The following is a 25115-nucleotide window of genomic DNA, read 5'->3' on the forward strand; positions in this document are numbered from 1 at the left end:
GCTTATTGGTCCAGTTGTGAGGATTTTTGTTTTCTTTATGTTGAGCTGTAATCCATACTGAAGGCTGTGGTCTTTGATGTTCATCAGTAAGTGCTTCAAGTCCTCTTCGCTTTCAGCAAGCAAGGTTGTATCACCTGCATATCACAGGTTGTTAATGAGTCTTCCTCCAATCCTGCTGCCCCATTCTTCTTCATATAGTCCATCTTCTTGGATTATTTGCTCAGCATACAGATTGAATAGTCATGGTAAAAGGATACTACCCTGACACACACCTTTTCTGACCTTAAACCGTGCTGTATCCCCTTGTTCTGTTCGAACGACCGCTTCTTGATCTATGTACAGGGTCCTCAGGAACACAATTAAGTGTTCTGGAATTCCCATTCTTGGAAACCCTATGGAACAGTTCTAGTCTGTCCTATAGGGTCACTGTGAGTTGGAATCGACTCAACGGCAATGGGTGTGGGTTTGGTTTTTGGTTAATTTGGAGTGGCTGCCTTGTGCCTTCCAATCTGGGACTCGTATTTAAGTCTACTCCCCATTTTCTCTGTCCGTGGTCTTTTGTTCATGTATCTATTACTGCATAACAAATAACCCCAACACTTAATGACTTAAAATGACGATAAATTGATTATCACAGATTTTGTAGATCAGAAATTCAAGAACATCTCAGCCAGGTTCTGGCTCAGGGTCTCTCATGAGATTGCATTCCGATTGGCTGGAGCTGGAACAGCTGGGGAATAGAGTAGCTAGGAGCTGGCGGGCCTCTCTCTCTTCATGTACTATCAGTGCTTTCCCATGTTGTCTCTCCGCATGAGCGAGTTTGGGTTTCCTGATAGCATAGTGGCATCAGACATTCTACTTGGCAGCTCAGGGTTCCACAGGCAAGTGTCCTAAGAGAGAGACAGCGGAAGCTGCATGGCCTGTTCTGACCTAGCCTTGGAAGTCACACAGCCTCACTTCCACTGCATTCTGCTCATTGAGGCAGTCACACAGCCTGCCGGGTTCAAAAGGAGGGAACAGAGATCTTAACCTCTTGATGAGGGAGTAGCAAGATTCTGGAACAGCAAGCAAGACAGGAAATATTGTTGCAGTCATTTTTGGAAAATATAATTTGCTGTGAGTCACATTGTGCCATCTCCTGTAGCATTTATAAAGGTGTCTCCTTTTCCCTCCATGTCATCTGCTCTGGGCGAGGAGGCATGTGCCCCTAGAGCACCTGAAAGCTAGGGATGACTGCTTTTATAGAGACTGCCGCCCAGCCCCTCTCTGGCCCCAGCCCTTAGACGCTTCATTCACTTTTGTTAAGTAAATTCTTGCAGCTTCTTCTCCTGAAGTTGCATACAGAGTCTGCAGGTGCTCAGCCAGTCCATCCTGAATCAGCCCTGCGGCTCCTCTGCAGAATGACTGCCTAGCTGTGTGAGATGGGCCCGCCCTCACCCCAGCCTGAATCTCATATAAGCCCTTGGTTTATATTTCAAGTTGTATCATTTCAAAATCCTTCCAAAATTGGTGAAGAGCTTCCTAACTGTTTTCACAAGATCAACAAGATCAGACAGCAACTTAATATTATATGGGGCTTAATCAACTTTTAAGAGGTCCTTTTTATTTTTATTTTTTTCTGATATGGTATTCAGCTTTTCTGTCCATAAAATATAGCACAAAGAAACACTTTTGTTCAAAGGTAACATTTCTTTTAGAAAAAAAATTTTAATAAATACTTCTGAGATTTTTATTTACATTAGTACTAAGTTGTTTTAAAGTGGCAGAAGGATAAAGTTGAAAGATCTCAAACTTAACTAGATATTACTAATCCATGTAGCCCTGTTAGTAGGTAAGTAAGTAGATGAACAGTGGTTGTCTTATTTAAAAGGTATATCTTTTCTGCTTCTTTTCCTGTCTGTAGCACACAATTGGCTTTTTCTGTAGATTCTTAAGACCTACTCAGTGGGCCTAACGAAGCATACTTTTGGTGAGTTAAACATTAATGGTGATTTTGTCTTTTAGGTTTTGATTTTGGTGTGCGTCAGAATGGTGAGCGGGTAAATCACGTCAACCTCCCCCCGTGGGCACGTAATGATCCTCGTCTTTTCATCCTCATCCATCGCCAGGCTCTGGAGTCTGACTGCGTGTCCCAGAACATCTGTCAGTGGATTGACTTGGTGTTCGGGTATAAGCAAAAAGGGAAGGCGTCCGTTCAAGCCATCAATGTTTTTCATCCGGCTGTAAGTGAAGCTTTGAAAATATCCTGCGTTTATATAAGATGTTGTTGTTATTGTTAGTTGCCGTCGAGTCAATTGCAACTCATGGCAACCCCATGTGTGTAGAGTAGATCTGCTCCATAGGGTTTTCAAGGCTGTGACCTTTAGGAAGCAGATCACCAGGCCTGTCTTTCAAGGCACCCTGGGTGGGTTCGAACTGCCAGCCTTTTGGCTAGGGGTTCGAACTGCCAGCCTTTCGGCTAGTAGTCGATCATTTAACCATTTGTACCACCCAGGGACTGCTTATATAAGATAAGAGCTGAATAGTTAAAAGGATAACAATAGTATGTGTTGTTATCCAAGATTTTCAGGTTTTATATTTTATATCTTTATAAATAACTAAGTTGTTGTCTGTGTTGAAATGGGCGTGGGGAGGAAAGACTTCGCCCAAGTTAGACATTCACCAGAAGGACTTAGAGGATGCAGCATATAGTCATACTTATGGCTAAGGTTTATCACAGCAAAAGGATACAAAGCAACATCAACAAAGGGGAAAAGGCACATGGGAGAAAGTCTGGAGGAAACCAAGTACAAACTTCCAATAGTCTTCTCCTAGTAAGTCACAACACATTTATGAGAAGCCCTGGTGATGCAGTGGTTAAGCTCTCAGTTGCTAACCAAAAGACTGGTGGTTCAAACCCACCCGTGGGAGAAAAGACCTGGTGATGTGCTGCCATGAAGATTACAGCCTAGAAAACCCTATGGGGAAGTTCTTCTCTGTCCTGTAGGGTCGCTATGAGTCAGAATCGACTCAGTGGCAGCCAACAACACTAAACCAAGAACACATTTACTTCCTCTAGCAATAAATTGTGACAACACGTGTGAACTGTTGTCTACCAGAGAAGCTCATTAGAGACTCAGGGTTTTTATTGGGGACTGGTAAAGCAGGTACATCTGCCTAGCACTTACTGAAATTCCAGACTCCCAGAAGAAAGCAGGTGTTCAGCATACTCCATATTGTCTGTACAGACAGTTTAGGCACAGTGAGCCACTCTTTATCAGTTAGGGAATGGTGAGAACCCTACCAAGATCTAAGTTCCCAGACATCAACCAAGGGCTAGCCTTGCAAGCAGCCCTTTATAAGGATAATAGTCTCAGGCCTGCCATGTCAGCTGTCTTCTGCACACATGCTCTATTTTAAAATGCTGGAGAACATTTTATTACAGAAACAGTATGATGTGTGCCTTGTTAGAAAAATGTGTAAAATACAGATTGACAACAAGAAGTAATTTAAAAGTCAACTTTGATATCCCTATCCAGAGATAAATATTGAAACCACCTTCCAGACCTTTTACTATACATATATATCATTGCATTTATATAATAATTATATTTTATGACCTTTTCCTCACCCTCAACAATATAGTTTTAAAATTGTTCAAGTCATTAGATACTATTCTATATGATTTTTAACAGCTACTTACTATTCCAAACTATGGCTATACAATAATTTACTTCACCTGACCTCTATTGTTGGAAATTAGTTAGTATTCAATATTCCTGAGGTTATTTCTTTATGTACATCTTTATTTTCTCAAAATAAATTCATAAAATTAGAATTGTTGCACTTTACATTTACTTTTTGAGGTTGCTAGTTAGGCTACCTTTAAAAAAAAAAAAAAACTTATTTATTTAGGAAACATTATTGAGTCCCTGCTATATATCAGGCATTTTTGCTTGGCTCTGGGGATGCAAAGCTGATTAATACTCAAATAGCACTGAACATGATAAGCAGGGTTGGGAGGCAAGTTGGGACAGATGAGCCTGGCTGTGGTAAGAGAGTCAGAATGAGGCCTGTAAAAGGAAATCCCTCAAGGAGTGGGAGGTAAAAAGGAAAATGATTAAGAGAAAGTCATTTCTTGATACTGCCTAGTGGCTGCTCAAAACCAACAATCACAAGGACAACAGAATAACCATTCATCTACTGCATATGGCGTTTAACCTCTTTGTTTTCCTAACTTTAAAATTAGGAGGTGGAATTACATTGATCTTGGACTTCCCCTCCAACTGATATATTCTGTGTGCACTTATCAGGTGGTTATAACAAATACAGATAAAATGTACACACAGCACCTACTTAAAACACTCTCCATCTGGCTTATTTATATAGGAGATCTATTCCTGAAAAGTAGCTTTAAAATAAAAATTTCTTTAGTCTATTTTGTTCAGTAGTTATTTTGAGTATCTCTAAGGTAATATGGGGCCGTGGTGGCACAGTGGTTAAGAGCTTAGCTACTAACTAAAAGGTCGGCAGTTTGAATCCACCAGCTACTCCTTGGAAACCTTATGGGGCAGTTCTGCTCTGTCCTTTAGGGTAGCTATGAGTTGGAATCAACTCAACGGCAACAAGTTTAAGGTAATATAGGAGCCCTGGTGGTGCAGTGGTAAAGAGCTCAGTTGTTAACCAAAAGTTAGCAGTTCGAATTCACCAACTGCTCTTTGGAAACTCTATGGGGGCGGTTCTACTCTGTTCTGTAGGGTCACTGTAAGTCAGAATTGACTCGACAGCAGTGGGTTTGGTTTGGTTTGTTTTAAGGTAATATAAAATTAAAGTACTTAAAAGACTTACAGTCTAGAAGAGAGAATAAGAGATTTACAGATAACATAATAAAGGATGAATGATATGGCAAAGTTTGTTCTGGAAAAGGGGAATAATACATTGTGACTGGTGATTAATAGTTTCATATATAAGAGTAGTATAAAATAAGAGCAAGGCTTTAGGTACAATTTTCAAGTTTTATTCTTATTTGATCCTAAAATGTAACTTTAAAAATAATTAGGAATCCCCTTTGCCATGAGACCAGAAAAACCAGATGGTGCCCAGCTACCACTGCTGAGCATTTTGATCAAAGATTTTATAGAAGAATTCTGATCAAAAAGAGGAAAATGCAGAACAGAATTTATAATTTTCATGGAATCCAGATTTTCTAGAGCCAGAGAGGCAAGATGAACCCCTGAAACTATTGCCATGAGATAATCTTTAAACCTTAAACCAAAAATATCCCCTGAAATCTTCTTAAAACCAAGCAATAATTTAGCTTAACTAGCAAGGAATGTCTACCTTGAGCATTGTGCTCTTTTAAGACCTATCTATATAGGATTAAATTGACAACAGCAACTCAAAAGATTGGATAAAAAATTTTGTTTATCAGTTCCTCTATTGATAGACATTTTGATTGTGTCCACCTTTTGGCTGCTGTGAAAAGTGCTGCAGTGAACACTGGTGTACAGGTTTCTGTTTGTATTCCTGCTTTCTTGTCTTCAGTTATTCTTATATAAAATTCACATGAAAAGTGTCCATACACTGAAATATACCAGATAATTCTCATTTTACTGGCATTTTCTCACTTATTATGTAGGACTTTAGAACTTGAAAAAAGGGTATTAGTTTATGCCATTGTTCTAGGAATTCAATAAAATTTAATTACTGGGGCAAAACCAAGTATAGTGACTAAATACAGTCTCTGAATTCAGAACGGAGTTCAGATCCTCACTTTGTGACTCTGCACTTGCTCTCCCATCTGACTCTTTAAGAGATGACAGCACTAAAAAGGAAAGTGTAATAATTCCCGATACATGAAAGAGCTTTGAAGTTTTATTGCAGTTGTTTAAGATTCACTTACAGTTTTCACTAGAACCTAATTAATACTTTTTTAAACTCCTTACCAGCATTGCATTTTAACTTCATTTTTACCCTTTATATCATTTTGGACAAGCGACATAAGAATAAAACAAGTTGTTGTATTTCTTTCGGTATTATTACCAAGTCTTGTTTTTTACATATCTCTTGTTTTCTTTTACTCTTACCGTTCAGACATATTTTGGAATGGACGTCTCTGCAGTTGAAGATCCCGTTCAGAGACGAGCACTGGAAACCATGATAAAAACCTACGGCCAGACCCCACGTCAGTTGTTCCACACAGCACATGCCAGCAGGTCCGGATCCAAGCTCAACATTGAAGGAGAACTTCCTGCTGCCGTGGGGTTGTTAGTGCAGCTTGCTTTCAGGGAAACCCGAGAACAGGTCAAAGAAATTACCTATCCGGTACGTCACTTGGATTTTGGTAGAATTCAGCAGAAACAGATTTAACTCTGGTGATGCCAAGTCCCCTCCCAGGCTCTAGGGACACAGAAATGAATAACATGGCCCAGCCTAAAAATGTGCACTGATTCATAAGAGACAGATGCATGCAGTTAACAGCAATTTCCTGTGTATAGTAAAGGCTGCATTAGTGATATGGAGAGAGTGCTTTTGGGAGCACAGAGCAAAAAGAATTGTTATGCCAGGTTGTAACTTTACTCAGTGAATAGAGAAGGGTTATTGCTGGGAAAAGCCTCACATCATAGGATTGTGACATCATAGGATTTTCATAAACAAAAGGAGAGGACCAGTCCAGAAATAAAGAACAGTTGCCATCGAGTTGATTCTCACTCATAGTGACCCTATAGGACAGAGTAGAATTGCCTCCATAGGGTTTCCAAGGAACACCTAGTCGATTCGAACTGCCGACCTTTTTGTTTAGCAGCCGTAGCTCTTAACCACTACATCACCAGGGTTTTCATGGGCATGGCAGTGTAAGGAAAAGCACAGACCAGAGGTGGGCATGTTTGGTTTACAATTAAGGGGGAAAGCTACATATTCCTTTGGCCTCCTGCAGATTTGTAATAATAAAAACTAATGGCTCTAACAATATGAAGTAGGTAGAATTTTTACTTTGAAATAGAAAAATAAAGTACACAAGCTTTACAAGTAAAATGGATTTTAATCTTCAATTAAATTCTTCATTATAAAAGCAGCATAAGATGAGAGAATGTGAATTGTAACGTGGTTTAAAGGGTCTGCAGAAGGAAATCACAGGAAATGAAAAGACAAGGGAAAAGTGGTTATGAAGGGCCTGAAAAATGAAATAAAGCAGTGTATCTCAAACTTAAGTAATCTGTGATCCATTTTTAGAGAAGCAGTCTTTCACAGACGTTGTTTTGACAATTTTTTCATATAATATGGACTTAAATATGTCAGACAGAACACTAGATGTAAACCCTTTATGCTCATAGCTCACATATGCCAAATTCGCATGTTAAATACAAACAAAACTTGTAAAACCAGTAAAATTCACATTTAAAACAGTAATATGGTAGAGAATGTTGTTTTCCTGAAACTAGTAAATCATCAATGTTGTATTTCGTAGTAGAAAGCTGTACTTTTTGTTTTGTGTTTACTTGTCAACTTAACTCTTAAGATTTTGAAGCCTTATAAACCATTTTAGACATTGTCATTACCAGGATCATTATTTTTAACTAGAATCCATTATTTTAACAGGTGAAAATGATTTAATGAATGACATTTAATTTACTAGTATACTTATTGCTAATTAACTGTTTTAAGTTGGTATATACATATGCAAAGTCAGCAGTTTGAATCCACAAGCTGCTCCTTGGAAGCCCTGTAGGGCAGTTCTACCCTGTCCTATAGGGTCGCTATGAGTCGGAATCGGCTAAACAGCAACAGGTATGAGGTAAAACAGTTGCCACTATGTATTTTTGTGTAACTGGGAAACTAAAGGTTTAAACTCTGAATTCATAAAAGGAATTTTCTGGCAAGGAATTGTGAGTGATAAATCACACTCTGAAAAGTCTTTGAGCCTGAAGAGTTTAGAGAAAGAACTTGTTTTCAGAATACCTGCCTCTGACCTAGTCCTCTCTCCAGCACTCCTGAAGCTCTTCAGCTTTTCCAGACCTTCATTCTCTTTTCAGACCACTATGCCATCATTTAAAACTGTGTATTATTATGTGTCCCCTAAATGGTTTGAAAGAATTATTATATCCCCTAATTGGCTGTGGGTTTTTTTAAGATAGTATGTAGGTCTATGATGCCTGTTTTTTTCATTCATTTGGAAAATGACGTAAGCGAGTTTCACTGAAAATCATTAGTTCTTTTTGTGGGAATGACTGAAATTGCTTAGTATGTTCTTAGTTTTTATCAAATTATTGTAGCATTTTTCCTCTGAAGAGTTGAAAGTAAAATAATCAAACTTTTACATCTCTAGAAAGGGTAAATCCATAAAAAAGAAGAGACTAATAGAGGAGAAGACAGTCCAAAAGAGAACAAAAAGAATAGAATTTTCAGGAGAAACTCCTTGAAACGACATAGTTTCTTCCCTTCTCAATCATCTTCTGGATAATTATTTTTACTTGGAATAGAGGAAGCTTTTTCATTACTATTTATGGGCAGGCACATGGTTATCACTCTACAGTCTTCCCTCACCTTTGTGTATACAAATCCTGCTGTTATTCAAGCTCACTTCTTCCTTTGTTCTTCACTGACAACTCTTTTTTTCTCTAGCTCCTACAGTACTTACTGTGGGTGTTCCACATTTAGCATGTAATGCCCTCTACCTGGTCCTCTCAACGTGCTCCATAGATGAACATTTTTCCTTCATTCATCAAACATCTATTGAGAACCTACTGTGTGCCAGGCACGGTGCTAAGATACAACAACGAGTCAGAGGTGTACCCTGTCTTCAGGGAGTTCACAGTCAGTGAGCTTTTCTGTGCTACCTGTGGTTTTGATTTCTAATTACCATATATATACATTTATGGTCCTCTGGTACACAATGGTTAAAGCACTGGGCTGCTAACTGAAAGGTTGGCAGTTTGAACCCACCAGCTGCTCTGCGGGAGAAGAGACCTGGCAATCTGCTCCCATGCTCCCATAAAGATTACAGCCTAGGAAACCCTATGGGGCAGTTCTTCTCTGTCCTATAGTGTCGCCATGAGTCAGAATCGACTCAATGGCAAACAACTCTCTCTTCTTTTCTCTCTCCTTTTTTTTTTTTTATATATAGATGGCTTGTTGAACTGTCAAATTACAATCTTCCTTTAGATGTCAACTTTATGTATTTCAGCTAGATTGAAAGAAATAGACTTGGTACATTTTGTTTCTCCATTCAAATTTCAAGGAATTTTGAATTTTTTTTTTTTTTTTTTTATGCTTTTGGGATTGGTTTACAGAACAAATTTTTTTTGAGGCTTGCCACAATTGGTTTTATTCAACAATAAAGACAATTGTCTGCTGTCGCTCACCCAGGATAGCAATTACTCTTTCACACTGTGTGCCACTGATTTTATGTGACTTCCAAAAGTGTTATTTGATCCAGTATTTTTGCCAAGTGCTGGCTGTGCTTTGTCTCTGAGCATAAAATTCCTCAGTAACCTGTGGCTCAATTTATAGGCCATGGTGTGAATTGTGTTGACTTTCACTTTAAGTAGCACAGCTTTAATGGTGCTTCTATGGTTTTGATCTTTTTTCTGTTTCTAGTGACACAATTCATCCATATCGTATTTGAAATTATTATTTTATCCATATTCTGGAAAAACTTGATAAGTTTTCTAAATAGCTTACAGGGCGGTATGTGAAAATGATACCAAAGCCTTAATGGACTTCCTGCCACTGTGTGACAGTTTCACGATAGACAATGCCCGGGAGTTCGAGGAGACACATTGCCACATTAAAAGTCCCATCTTCAGATATTCGTTCCCATCCCTGTGCTTCTGATTCACACTTTTTTTGCTCTGTGTGTATAAAATCATCTTATCCTGTAACATCACCCACTCCTCTACGTGTGGTCGCTTTGTTCTGTATTGCAGTATTTTTGTTTTGTTTTCTCTGAAATGTCCCAGCTGACTACACTTTAGGAAAAGCTTCTCTAGTCAACTCTGCTCATTTTAGAGATGGGAAGACTGAGGCCCAGAGTGGGCCCTGAAGTGTATACAGTCATAGTCAGAGGCAGCCCTGTTAGCCCTGGAGTTTCCTGTGGTGGAATCACGCAGGCAGAGGTCCTGATGCCTTTGGAGACCTTTTTGAAAGGTCTAACCTAGACTTCTCCACCCAGGCCTGGTGGATTCCAGCTGCCGACCTTTTGGTTAGCAGTCGTAGCTCTTAGCCACTATGCCACCAGGGTTTCTCTCATAAAGATTACAGCCTAGGAAACCCTGTGGGGCAGTCCTACTTTGTCCTGTAGGGTTGCTGTGAGTCAGAATCGACTCGATGACAACAGAGAATGGGAGATCCATCTTACAGACAAGGAAACTGAAACTCAGAGCACTCATAAGTGGCAGAAACAGGAAAGGAGTGGAGGAAGTAGTGTCCTCACAGACCAGTTCTCTGAGCAAGAAAAGGCATGATTTACAATCTTTGCCCATTGCTGTGGTGTGAGTTCTTCCAGCACAGCGGATTTCAGGCTATTGGCCTCTGAAGGTGAAATTGGAAAGTGATACACATGTTCGCTCTCCAAGCCAGTCTGAGCCAGCTCCAGTACTCCGCTGAGTGAAGGCTGCTGGCTAATCTCGTGGAGTTTTCCTTTTAGCAGGACAGAGGCAGGGAGACTCACAGTCCTCCATCCCTCCATCTGTTGATGACAAGCTTCCTGAAGTTGGCTTGAGGCCCCCAGGGCTGCCTCAGAAATGCTTCCAGAAAGAGGCTGGTTCCACTGAGGTCCTTAACTGGGCCCCGCATCCTTGTGCTCTTTTGAAACTGAAGCAGCTCGGCTTCTTGTGTCCCTTGTCTCTTCAGCTTCTGCTTCCTATGGCCTCTCGGCCCTCGGGCCTCACGCCCGCATCTGCCCTGCTGGGGCAAGTGTTCCACAGCTCTGTAGCTCCACCGGTATAAGTGCCCAGAGGCACCCCACTCCACCAGAAAGCCTCGTGTACACAGACACTCAGCTCTCTCACTCCGTGGGTCGGCAAGCCTAGATCCACCGATAAATGCCTGGAGGCCACTCCGCCAGGAAGCCTCCTGCACACAGGCACTCGGCTGTCTCGCTCCGTGGGTCGGCTTCAGCGCCGGCTCGCACTGGTCTCCTGATTCTGCTGCTGTTAGTTCTCTGCTGCTGCCGCTTCTCTGCTGCTGTAGGTACTCTGCTGCTGCTGGTCCTCTGTCACTGCCGCATGTCTATCCATTCACAGTTTCAAAACCGCTTCCACATTTTAGGTATCTGTTAGAGCAGTACCCCATTCCTGGTACCAAATTCTGTCTTAGTCATCTAGTGCCGCCATAACAGAAATACCACAAGTGGATGGTTTTAACGAAGAAAAGTTTATTTCCTCACAGTCAAAGTAGGCTAAAAGTCCAAATTTAGGGTGTCAGCTCCAGGGGAAGCCTTCTTCTCTCTCTGTCAGCCTTCTGATCAATGTTCCCCTGGACTAGGAGCTTCTCAGTGCAGGGACCCCAGTCCAGAGGACGCGCTCTGCTCCTGGCACTGCTTTCTTGATGGTATGAGGTCCCCCCGGAATTCTGAATTTTTAATCAGATATTTTCATGCAGTCTAGGCTAGAGCTACAGAATTAAAATCAAATAAGGAGTACATATTTCTATATGCTAAGCATGAGGAAGTAAAAAAAGTATAAAATACTTCTTGCCCTCAAAGGGCTTATACTCAGATTACTCTCACTTTGTTTAGTATTTAAATTTAAAGTAACACTACTTTTACTACCTTTTAAAAAATCATTATTTTTTCTTTCCTTGGTTTCAGAGTCCTTTATCATGGATAAAAGGCTTAAAGTGGGGGGAGTATGTCGGCTCCCCAAGTGCTCCAGTGCCTGTGGTCTGTTTCAGCCAACCCCACGGAGAAAGATTTGGCTCTCTCGAGGCTCTGCCCACCAGAGCCATCTGTGGCTTGTCCCGAAATTTCTGTCTTCTGATGACATACAGCAAAGAACAAGGTAAAATAAAAGTATAATGAAAATCATCCTGGGTTTATCTTTCATGAGATTTGAATGTTTCAAACTCATCTGTGCTGCTATTTTGTTTTATTTCTAAAGTTTTCTAAGTCGTTGGTGGAAAAACTCTGCTCAGATTATGGTTATTTAGTGCAATATAGAAATTAAAACATCCTACATGAAGAAAACAGGCATTAAATGCAGTGCCATTTGAAATGAGAGGACATATTTGAAGGAGACAAGAATAAATGGTTATGCTCCTAGAATAAAAGCATTATCATTTTCATAGACATTTACGCTTTAACTTGAGGCCCTGGAACCACAGAACAGACTGACGCATTTGACCAACAAATCTATTATCTCGGAAAATGTAGCCATGGGATTCAAACAAAACTAAACAAGGAGTCAAGATAGCCTTGAAAATAAGTTTTAAACATAGACACCTGAAAAGCAGTTCTTTTGTGATTCCTCAAAGCAACATGTGGGAAAATACTGTAGAGCCCCTTTTCATATTTCTGTCAGCTAAGTAATCCCTCAGCCCTTCTAAATCAACCAGTTCACTAAATGCAAAAGAACTCTCCCTACTTACTTGTCATGGGTGTTGGGCACTAACATGAGTCACTGAGGGTGCTCATATGTTCAGTCAGGTTGTGTACAGGTTTGCCTGAAAGCCAGCTTGTGGACTGGATGCCTCTTAGCAGTACGTACTGTTAGAGTTTAACAGTACTTTCTACCGGCACCATGCTCCTGGCGTCCAGGAAGCCTTCCACTGCCACTGCAGTACAAGGATGCCCACACCCATGCCAAACACCAATCCCTTAAAGAAATTAAGTATGCTAGCAGGCCACAGTTCCTTCAGGCTTGCTCTTATGTCTCTCATGAAATGAATGATTGTTTTGATAGTTGTTACCAATAAGAAGGGATGCATAGTATTTCATCTAAGTTTAGTGAGTTAAAATAAGGTCAGATCTGTTGAATGGGAGTTATTGTGATAGCAGTGGTTTTTTCTTACTAGTATTTTGCAATTAGTTGTGAGATATGTCATAAGTAGTTTACTATGAACGATACTTAAAATACCAAAACTTGTGAATGATTTACCTTAAAAAAAAAAAAGAGTATATTGAGACTGAAGATTGGAATAGTTTGAAGCTTATCTCTATTGAGCAGAAGAGAAATGGCTAGTGTTATCACTTAGCGTTATGAGTCTTATATATGTGGAATAGAATTCTCAACCTATCTTATTTGTGCCAAGCCCTTAGTGTGCCCTTAATATCTGTGTTCATTCAAATTACACTTTACTTTCTTGCAAAGTGTATTTGGGATTTGTCAAAATCTAGATATGTCCAAAGAGGTCATATAATATGATGGTTATGGCTGTGGCCTCGAGAGGCACGCTGCCTGAGTTTGCATCCCAGCTCTGCGACTTAATAGCTGTGTGACCTTGGGAGAGTTACTTAAGCTTTCCAGATCCTGGCTTTTGACCTGTAAAATGGGAATAACAAAAGGATTTACCTCGCAGTGTAATTAATTATAAGGATTAAATGAAATGATGTGTGGAAATGCTTAGCACAGTGCCTGGCTCATTCTAAGTGCTTAGTAACACCCTGGGTCCAGGGACCTATGACAGTGTTGTTCCTTGCATAGCAGTCACTGTGATAGGCATACTGCAGGGGTGTTGAATGAGTGAGAGTGTGGCATGCAGGTGAAAGTTATGTCATGTATGAATAGCTTAGAATGTGTTAAGTTTTATTGTTATATAAAATAACTAGGTAGTTTTGCTTAATTATATACACATAATACAATGTAACAACTAAACTGAGGTGGTTTAATTATCTTAAGCCCAATATAGACCAGTTACTTAAGAACTGTGCCTCAAAATTACCTGAGGTGCTTTTTTTTTTTCAAAAAATACCTGCTTGGATCCCGCTTGAGATACACTGCATCAGAGCCTCTAGGGCCTGAGTCCAAGCCTGCATATGTTGAAAAACAATTTCGCTGCAAACTCCTATTTAAGATTCCGGTTCTAATAACTAGTTGCCCAGTCGATTTTGACTCATGGTGACTCCACGTGTGTCAAAGTAGAGCCGTTGTCCATAGAGTTTTCCAATGGCTGATTTTTCAGCAGTAGATCCCTAGGCCTTTCTTCCAAGATGCCTCTGGTTGGACTTGAACCCCAACCCTTCGGTTAGCAGCTGAGCATGTTTTTTTATTTTTCTGTAAAAAAAAAAAGTACATCTTGTATTGCTGGAATGAGAAATTGTAGACAATTATTAAATATTGAATGAACCAAGCACTTGGTTCATTGAGTACTTGGTTTATTGAGCACCTGTGGTGTGCCAGGCATTATGGTAGATTGAGAGGTCCCAAGATTCACAGTACATGGTTCCTTTCCCTAGGAGCCTATATTTAGAGGAGATTATATTTAGTAAGTATATTGTAACTCCTTTGTTGCTAAACTGGTATCAACATTTGGTATTATACTCAGCAAAAGAAAAAGAAGCCTATGCATTTCATTTTCAGTGTGTTATTGATTTACTCAAAAGTATTTGTTATACTCATCTATATGCTAGGTATTTTGTTATGTACTAAAGTAAATAAGGAAACCCTGGTGGCTTAGTGGTTAAGAGCTATAGTTGCTAACTGAAAGGTCGGCAGTTCAAATCCACCAGGTGCTCCTTGGAAACTCTATGGGGCAGTTCTATTCTGTCCTGTAGGGTTGCTATGAGTCAGAATTGACTTGATGGCAGTGGATTCGGGTTTTTTGTTTGTTTGTTTGTTTGTTTTAGAGTAAACAAAGCATGTTCTCCCTCTTTAAGGAACTTAAAACATTCTAAGTTCCAAAAGGGCAGTACCATTTATAGTATTTATGCTGCATTTAGCTATATTCAACATACTAGCAAGGCACAAACTGGGAATGGTATTGAAAAAAGATGTCACAGTTTCCAAATCTTTATGCTGAAGGGCATAGTATTATTTTGTGAAAAGAGAGAGAAGAACAGAAGCTTGTTGAATGAAGGTCTGCATGCAGACAGTACCATGCAAAGTCCTTGCAGCTGACGGGATTAATTTATCCCTTCTTGGGGCAGATGTTGCTTCTGCCCAAGCAAAGTCCTCTTTCTAGTGGTAATAGCTGTCTATACTGATTATTCAGTAGGGGAAATCTAGACTAGCTATTTAAACAGTATCTAATTCATTAAAAGGAAAGATGTCTCAGAACATGAATAGAGTAAGTTTGACTATCATTGTCTTTTGTAAGAATTTCTTGAGAGAAGTTTTAGGTCTACCTCAAGTAAATCCCAGTCAAAAACACCAGGAATGAAAAAGAATACAGTTGTAACCTTAGAATCCTATTAACGTTAAAGGAATATAAAATGATTTGCACTGAAATGGAATTGTGTTCTGTTATATAAACTTCAGCCTTTAACCTGCCACTCATGGCTGTCAAATAACAACAGAGCAGTGGCAATCTGATACGTTTATTTCTCCTTCTCCTTGAGGTGTGAGAAGCATGAACAGTACTGACATTCAGTGGTCAGCCATCCTGAGCTGGGGATATGCTGATAACATTTTAAGGTTGAAGAGTAAACAAAGTGAACCTCCAATAAACTTTATACAAAGTTCACAACAATACCAGGTAAACTTTTTTTATGAAATACTTTATAATCATTAAATTTAACACTTTAAAAAGGAGTCAGACTGATTGCAGCTAGTTTTTAATATCCTGCAATTAGTCCAATCCAAGAAGCTCATGGTGCTAGCTGTGTGCCTCATTTACAGTGTTTACAGACCATTTACAGTGGTTACAGATCTTCTAACTACAGCTGTTCTGAGTCCTCAAATTTGTTTTCTACCTAGTGTCTCATTGAGAGTGTCATATCATAAGCTCTTACTCAGTGTCAACTAATAGCCCAGTGCTTGAACAAAATCAGCTTCCTTTCTTCTCAGTGTTCACTTTCTGCAGGGTCACTGTGTCATTCATTTCTGTAACCATAGTGCTATCTTTTATACGTGACTCGTCCTAAATGGGCCAGATGAAGCATCATGATATAGAATGTTGGGCTTAAAGCCTTGAGATTTGGATTAGTGTCCCTTGCTTTGTTATTTACTAATTATGTTGTCTTGGATCAAGTAACTTAACTTTTCCAAACTTGAGTTTCTTCCTTTATCTTTAAAATCGAGGTGGTAGTATCATACTAGTCATTCAAAGAATGTTGTAAAAAAAATTTCCAGTGTAAACTATGAAACACCATGGAAATACACAGTACTGCCACAACTTTTACAGGCTCTCAGTTGTATGCAAGGATCCCTGGTGGCATAATGGTTAAATTGTCGGCTGCTAACTGAAAGGTTGGTGGCTCAAACCCACCAGCCACTCCCCAGGAAAAAGATGTGTAAAGATTACAGTCTTGGAAACCCTATGGGGCAGTTCTACTCTGTCCTGTAGGGTCGCTATGAATCGGAATCGACTCAATGGCACACAGTGACAACAGATTGTTTGTAAGATCTTTTTTCTTTAACTTCCATGGGAAGTTCTTTTTACCATTTTTTTACCTCTGCTACCTATATAACACCTGCCTGCTGTCTATTCATGTGTCCTAAAATGTATTCCTATTCCCTAAGCACTTTAGAAATGGAGTAAGCTACTTTGGGGGAATTTTTAGCAATGAAAGGAAGGAGAGCAATGACTTATTTTCTTAACCTTCAGAATACCTGGGAAGAAGGTCATCACCACTTGTTATCTGGCTTCAATGGACCCTTTTTATTTTTTTCATTTTTAAATCGTTTTACCAGTGAAGTACAGAAGTAAGAATAAAGGGATAGTAAAAAAAAAAAAAAATTCTTAGTTTTTAATAAAAATGTAAACATTGCAAAATTGTATCATATAAAGTTGGCACACCCACATCATAAAAGATAAAAGAATACTCTCATAAGTCCTTTAATAAAATGGGATAGTCCAGATTCTTGTAGAAAAATATTGTATGCTAAAGTACTTGCTGTCAAATGACTAACTGAAAGAAAATGCCGTATTTCATTTTCATCCTTAGAGATATATTTTTCTTCCATTAATTCTTGAGTGTGAGAAAATTCACCTAGAATCAGTGGCATGTCTAGGGTATTACACCGGCTCTGGGGGCGTGGCACCACTGAGCAGTTTCTGTTAACCCAATATATCCTTCCTCAAGCACGATAATGTGTTAATTAAAGGATTAATGAGCTTGATTCGTATTTTTGAGCTGATATTATGGTAAAGTTATCTAAAAGAGGGTTGTCAGATATTTGTACAGGGGCGCCATTTCAGTGCTTGCCATGGGCATCATTTTCTGGAAAACACCACTGGCTATACCAGGTTAATAGAAACTGCTCAGTGGCACCACACACCCAGGGCCGGTACAATACCTGCCATAGCTGCCATACCATAGTGATGCCTCTGTCTAGAGTATCATCATGTGAAGACAGTTTGAGATTTCACTTCCATGATCAATTTCATCATCATCATTAAAGTCTAGAGTCCTGCTGTCTCTTTGCATTCATCATCTGGTGAGTCTCATAGTTGTGAAGTATCTTCTGTCCGTTTTCTTCTTTTCCTAGTATTGGTAGGAAATTAAAAATTCTAAGTCCTCAACTGTGTTCAATTAAAACTAAAAGCAGACTACAAAATAGTATCATCTCTAGTCTTCTTTTATACTTTCTTGAAAGATTATGCCATACTTTGGGCAAAACAATAAGAAAACTGAAAGATGACTATTTCATATATTACATTATCCTGCTGGGAGATTCCATCATTCTTCCATTTTCTTATTATTTTCTGTTGGTTTTTTTTAAGCTTAGTTGGGAATAACTTATTAGTAATGATGAAATAATTCCTAGGATGATGAAATAGCAAAATATTTCAAGATACGGGAAAAATAAGATCATTAAAATCCTGTTATGTGACTTAGGTTTATAAAAGGGTTCACTGGACCCATATGGTACTTGCAAGACAGAATGAGTTTATGTCCACATTTTTTCTTGTTCTTTGGAAGACCTCTAAGAAAGAATAAAAGTTATGACATGTCAATTCTTATAAACAGAACTGCTCAAAAAAGACTCAAAAATAAAATTGGATCCAATTGACCTTGATGATATATTGAGTGTTAAGAGGAACCAGGATTCATGAAAGTTATTTTCTCATTGAACACATTTGTAGGTGCAGGGAAAGAAATCAGCAAAAGACATTTGAAACTATAAGCGAAAGGACAAGGGTTTTGAGGAACCTTGAGAGTGAGGTGGGGCTGGTCTCAACATGAGGAAGCACTTCCTCCTCTAAATCAGGAGGAGACACAGAGACACATTGAGGTGCAAAGGAGGGAAGGGGAAGAAGTCCATGGCCGACGGCCTGCCATCTTCTTGGCGAAGTGAAGTGACTGTGGGGAACAGCTGCTGTGGGAAATGGCCCTGTGTGTTGGCCAGTACCAAAAGGAAGACCGTCAGGAGGCCTGGAGAACTGAGCTGACCTTGCATAGTCCTGTACAGTTTTCCATGCCTGCAATTAGGACAGAGGGTTTTCCACCAAGGGAATGATCCCAGGTTTTTTGTTTAGTTTTTTTTTTTTCCTTCACATTTACCTTTCCTTCTTCTTCTGCTTAACAATCTTTAAAACTGTTAGAAGCAAAAGCTGTATTTACATATACCACCAAAAAGAGAAAAAGAAATAAAAGTAAAAAGCAGGTAAATGTGTAACACCCACACACAACCTTGGATTTACTCAAGAATTTGTTACATTTCTGAGAACAAACGGCCACATGTTTATATACAGAGAAAATGTAAAATCACAGATTTCATTATAACACATTTTAATTTTGAAACAGCTTTTAGACATCTGGCGTAAAATTACAGAATACGCTGTTATTACATCTGACACCATTCTAATTATTTCAAGTAAAATGTTCACCTTAAATTTTACAATTTTGTATTTTTTAAAATAGTTGTTATAAAAATAGAAGCATTTCTCATACTTTTAGCACACAATGATCTTTGACTTGTCATTTTCCAAAGGTGACTAGTTGTGCCTGGGTCCCCGACAGTTGCCAGCTGTTCACCGGGAGTAGATGTGGCGTCATCACAGCCTACACAAACAGACTCACCAGCAGCACGGTAGGCCCTGCACTCGCTTTGTGGGTGGCTGGGGATTTTCACATCAGTGAAGGAAAGAAATCCTTTATAAAGTGTAAATTTTTTTAAATAAGATTAACTTTAAAAATAAGTATTTTATACTTTCATCTGTTCTCCCACATTAGCTCTTAGAATGTGAAAGGTCACATATGAAACTGCATTTTAGGTTTATTAGGATCCTGATAAACTTTGAGAATAATGTAGTAGTCTTATTTTTTTGTTTCAGAAACAGTATTTTGGGTTATGACCTATTTTATATTTAGGCTTTTTCATTATATGTTGATGCTTGCCTATATTCTCAGTATTGACCTTAATGCTTAGGAGTGTGCCACAAGATTCTATCTAATATGAAAATTTGGAACCCCTAATGTTCAACTCTTTATACTCTCTGGGTATATTAAAGTCTCCCCTGTCATGATTTCTACCACTTACTGGAAGATTTTGTTTTTTTTAAGCCATTTGCTGACCTTCCAGAACTTAGGAATTAAATCATAAAGTAATACAGTAAAGATAAGACATTATTTAATGCTTCTTTTAATTTATTGTCCTTCCTTGTTGGAATCAACTTCCTGTGGTGCAGTTGAGGATAAAGGACAAATTTAGGGTGATAACTTAGTAATTATCATTCTAACTTTTGCTCTTCTGTGCTTTTTCCCCCCCCCAATATTATTTTCACCACTGTTGTTTTTAGGTGCCCTTGAATTGGTTCCGACTCATTGCAACCTTGTATATAACAGGATGAAACACTGCCAGTCCTTTGTCATCCTCACAGTCATTGTTATGCTTGAGCCCATTGTTGTAGCTACTGTGTCAATCCGTCTCATTGAGGGTCTTCCTCTTCTTCACTGACCCTCTGTATTGTGACCCTATTATACTGATTAAATATATTTTACTAAGTGAAACCTGTATTCCTAGCATAGGATGACCCTCAGGTCCTTCTTTCTTTTTTATCCAGGCTTATTCCCTTTTAAACCTTTGCTGAGGTTCTCTGCCATTGTCTCTGGGGTATAAATGTGACCATAATCTTGTTTCTGTCTCTCAGCCTAGTCACAGGAGGCAGTGACATGTATTCTCTGAGAAAGATACACACAGAGGCTAGAGGAGCACAGAGGAGGGAGCAGCAAATGTCAGGGGTCCTGTAAAGTCACTCTCAGGCTGGACCTTAAAGGGCCAGTTTATGAATTGACTAAGTACGGAAAAGGGGAAGAACATTTCAGACAGAGCGAACATAGTTTCGGGCAGGTTTTATAAACTTATAAAACTTACACAGCAGCATGGAATCAAAGGCATGCTATGTTTGGATATGGTAAATAGTTTTATGTGACTGCAGTATGGCATCTGGGTGAGGAATGGCAAAAAAATGGGACAGGAAAGTAGATGGAAGCCAATAGTAAGGTTCTTCTATGCCGTAAATAAAGAAATGCTAAGGAATCTAGACAATAAATAAGGAAGACCAAAGAAGAATTGATGCCTTTAAATTACAGTGTTGGCAAAGAATACCATAGACTGCCAGAAGAACAAACGAATCTATCTTGGAAGAAGTATAGCCAGAATGCTCCTTAGAAGCTAGGTTGGCAAGACTTCATCTCTCGTACTTTGGACGTGTTATTAGGACGGACCAGCCCCTGGAGAAGGACATCATGCTTGGTGAAGTAGAGAGTCAGCGAAAAAGAAGAAGGCCGTCAATGAGATGGATTAACACAGTGGCTGCAACGATGGGCTCAAGTACAGCAATGATTGTGAGGATGGTACAGGACTAATCAGCTTCCATTCTGTTATACATAGGGTCGCTGTAAATCGGAACCAACTCAACGGCACCTAACAAAAAAAACAAGGAATCTAGTCAGAGAAGTGGCGTGACTTTTGGAAGTCTCCTTTCTTTCTCCCAAAAGTCTAAAATAGATGTTGATTTTATAACATCTCTAATCACGTCTGCCATTTCCTGTTATCTTCTGAGTTCACCCTTCCATTTCATTTATTCAACAAATAGGTTCTGATCACTGCTGTTGGGGCAGTTGTCTGCTGGTGTATTCAGATCGTTTTGCACTATGACGTAGGTACCTGTATTAAAACTAGCTTCATCTTTTGCTTTTATTTTCTCTTGCTTTTCCTAATGCTTTGAACAGCCTTGTTCTTAGTTTTCTTCACTTCTGATCTCCCTACAACTTAAATTTTTAATCATGCACTGTCACAGTATGCAGTACAGGTATTTAAAAAAAAAAAAGATTGAGCTATCAGTATAGGAGTGATTATGCACAGAATAGCTTTGAACATACCAGATCAAGGGTGTAGCTGTTATAATTTGAATACAGTGAGACATATGCTTCTTTTAGTTTTGAAGTCACAGTAGACTTTGAAGACTTCTGTTACTTACCTTTCCTCAAATATACATTTGCCTGAAAACAGTTTTTCAGCTCATTTATAGGATTTTCTTTTTCTCCTAAATATTAGGTAATCGAGTCATGAGATTAACAGTTATTATTTAAGCAGTATCAAAAGTCACCTTAGCTATGTGGTTTTATTATTGTTTGATTTGAGGGACAGTTACTTGGGTTTTATAGATGCCGTTGTTGTCATTGTTGTTGAGCCTCTTTCTTAAGGACCATCTCACCGTTTTTGGTGTTTCTGAAGCTGCAGTTGTGACCCTGTGCCTGTTTACTCCCTAAATAATTCACAGAGTAAAAGGTAGAGAACAGGTCAACAAATCTGTAGTACAGGCCCTCCATATCCACAGGTTACACATCCGCGGATTCAACCAACTGTGAATCAAAAATACTCAGGAAAAAAAAAGTTCCAAAAAGCAAAACTTGAATGTGCCACACACCAGCACTACGCTGAATGCATGTGAATGAAATGATGTGTAGGCATCCTGCTGTAGCCTCTCGCCATTTCTCAGATCCTCAGTCTCTCTCCAGCACTCATTGTTTGAGCATTGTTTGCCTTGTGTCTTGTCATTATTCCCTAAACAATACAGTACTGTATAGCAACTATTTACATAACATTTACATTGTATTAGGTATTATAAGTAATTTAGAGATGATTTAAAGTATACGAGAGGATGTGTATAGCATATATGCAAACACTACACCATTTTATATAAGGGACTTGAGCATCCTTGGACTTTGATACCTACAAGGAGTCCTGGAACAAAATCCCCAAGGATACCAAGAGACGACTGTATTATGTTCTTTCTAATATATTCTTTACAAAAAATGAACTTGAATGACAGTGGACAGTAAGAGAATGGCCTAAAACTGACAGAAAAATATTGGCTTTTGAAGCCCAGACCTGCAACTTACCAAGTAAGACATGAACCTTTAGTTTTGATGTTGAGGTAACTCATTAGTCTACAATCAATAAATCAGAGGCAGTTGCTGTGTTTAAAAATGGGACACTGAAGAAAAACAAAGGAGATGTGAGAAAAAAACCAAATAGAACTTCTAATAAAAGATAATTGTTGATAGGTGCTGTCGAGTCGATTCCCACTCATGGCGACCCTTCGTACAACAGAATAAAACACTGCCTGGTCCTCTTCTATCCTCACAATCCTTGCTAATTTTGAGCCAATTGTTGCAGCGACTGTGTCAGTCCATCTCGTTGAGGGTCTTCCTCTTTTTCGCTGACTATCTACCTTTACCAAGCATGATGTCCTTCTCCAGAGACTGGTCCCTCCTGATAACATGTCCAAAGTACATGAGACAAAATTTTGCCATCCTCGCTTAGGAGGAGCACTCTGGCTGTACTTCTTCCAATAAAGACTTGTTACTTCTTCTGACAGTCCATGGTATATTCACTATTCTTCGCCAACACCATGACTCAAAGGCCATCAATTCTTCTTCGGGCTTCCTTATTCATTGTCCAGCTTTCACATGCATATGAGGTGATTAAAAATACCATGGCTTGGGTCAGGCACACCTTAGTCCTCAAAGTGATATCTTTGCTTTTTAACACTTTAAAGAGGTCTTTTGCAGCTGATTTGCCCCACGCAATACATCATTTGATTTCTTGACTGCTGCTTCCAAGGGCATTGATTGTGGATCCAAGTAAAATGAAATTCTTGACAACTTCAATATCTTCTGCATTTATCATGATGTTCCTTATTGGTCCAGTTGTGAAGATTTTTGTTTTCTTTGTGTTGAAGTGTAATCCATACTGAAGGCTGTAGTCTTTGATCTTCATCAGTAAGTGCTTCAAGTTCTCTTCACTTTCAGCAAGCAAGGTTGTGTCATGGGCATATCACAGGTTGTTAATGAGTCTTCCTCCAATCCTGACACCACGTTCTTCTTCATATAGTCCATCTGCCTGGATTATTTGCTCAGCATACAGATTGAATAAGTATGGTGAAAGGATACAACCCTGACACACACTTTTCCTGATTTTAAACAACATACTATCCCCTTATTCTTTTCGAAGGCTGCCTCTTTTTACAGGTTTCTCATGGGCACAGTTAAGTGTTCTGGAATTCCCATTCTTTGCGATGTTAGCCATAATTTGTTATGATCCACACAGTCGAATGCCCTTGCATAATCAATAAAATACAGGTAAACATCTTTCTGGTATTCTCCGCTTTCAGCCAGGATCCATCTGACATCAGCATTGATATCCCTCTTTCCACGTCCTCTTCTGAATCTGGCTTAAATTTCTGGCAGTTCCCTGTCAGCGTATAATAGCTAATATTTATTGAATACTTACTTTATCGGGCATTATTCTAAATACTTTACATATTCTAAATGCATCAAACCTTCATAACAACTCTGACATAGGTTTTATCGCCATTTTCAGAAACACAGAGGGATTAAGTAACTTGCCCAAGGTCATACAGCTAGTTAGTTGTAATTGCTGGTAAAGAGCAGATTGCAGAATTAATGAACTGGAAAAAAGATCTTTAAGTAGAAAATACATATTTTTATGTAAGTAAAATACTGCCCAAACTATGTAGTTAAAATAGATGAGCTACAGCCAATGTACCAATACATTAAAAAACAATAGTGAGCAAAAAGACAAGATTCAGAAGATACATAAAGAAAAATCCACCACCACCACCAGTTGCTGTCATGTCAATAAAGAACACCATATATATAGGATAATTAGTTACAGAGAGACAAGAGTGAAAGCAGCCAACACGACAATGAGGCTACTCAGGGTGTCCAGACAAGAAAAGATGAGCATGACTTGGAATACAGTGGTTTCAGTGAAGATGGGAAGAAGTAGACTGAGAGGGAGATATTTTGGAGAAAGAATTAACAAGACTTACTGATGGATTGCAAGCAGGTGGATGAGAGAAAGATAAGATAAGACAACTTCTAGGATTTGCCTATGTTTTCGGCCCAATTTTCTTAGGTGCTTTTTTATATTAAGGTTATCTTCCACATGTTCTATTATTTAATTTTGATTTGATATTTATTCAAAGAATTTAAGAGAAATTTTTTTAATTTCATATTACTCTTCCCTATTTTGAATTTTTATAATAATAAATTTCTACTTTGTTACATTGTGATCAGAAAAAATGTGGTCTGTGATTTATCTTTTGGATTTTTGATATAGATATAGAATCGAAGTTTGCAAAGAAACCAATGACACTTGAAAAGCAATTGTATTTTGTTATTAGCATATGAAAATCTATCCTATTAATTACATTATGTCTTCTACTGTTCTTATGTTTCTGGCTATTTTTCCTTGTATTTGTTACAGATTTTGCTTAATGCAGTCTGATGCTGTAACTTGGTTCGTAGATATTCATAAATGTTTAATTGTGCTGTGGATACCATTTTTCACTATAATTTAGCATTCTTTGCCTTGTTGAATACTTCTTGCATTAAAGTCAAACATATCCAATTTAAAAAAAAAAGACAGTGGTGAAGTCATTTCCAAGGTTCACCGTTCAGCCGGGGAGTGGACAGCCCCATAAAACCAAATGGGACTAATGAGGCACACCAGTCCAGGGACAAGGGCCAGAAGGCAGAAGGGGACAGGAAAACTGGTGATAGG

At 38.9% G+C, this 25115-nt stretch overlaps 1 protein-coding gene across 6 annotated transcripts in view; it reads left to right on the forward strand.

Annotated features, from left to right (window-relative positions):
• The window catches only part of LYST (lysosomal trafficking regulator), a 213960-nt gene that overhangs the window by 179553 nt on the left and 9292 nt on the right, over positions 1-25115 (forward strand). For 5 of the 6 annotated variants that reach the window (XM_023727995.1, XM_004372798.2, XM_023727998.1 and 2 more), the window contains 5 exons: positions 2005-2222; positions 6073-6303; positions 11789-11978; positions 15473-15609; positions 19011-19109. In XM_023727995.1, coding sequence (XP_023583763.1) covers positions 2005-2222; positions 6073-6303; positions 11789-11978; positions 15473-15609; positions 19011-19109 — 875 coding nt within the window. The remainder of the gene's footprint in view (positions 1-2004; positions 2223-6072; positions 6304-11788; positions 11979-15472; positions 15610-19010; positions 19110-25115) is intronic. The other variant, XR_002823473.1, reaches the window with a different exon arrangement.

The sequence above is a fragment of the Trichechus manatus genome, unplaced genomic scaffold (genome assembly GCF_000243295.1).
Source record: "Trichechus manatus latirostris isolate Lorelei unplaced genomic scaffold, TriManLat1.0 scaffold00021, whole genome shotgun sequence".
Lineage (NCBI taxonomy): Eukaryota > Metazoa > Chordata > Mammalia > Sirenia > Trichechidae > Trichechus > Trichechus manatus.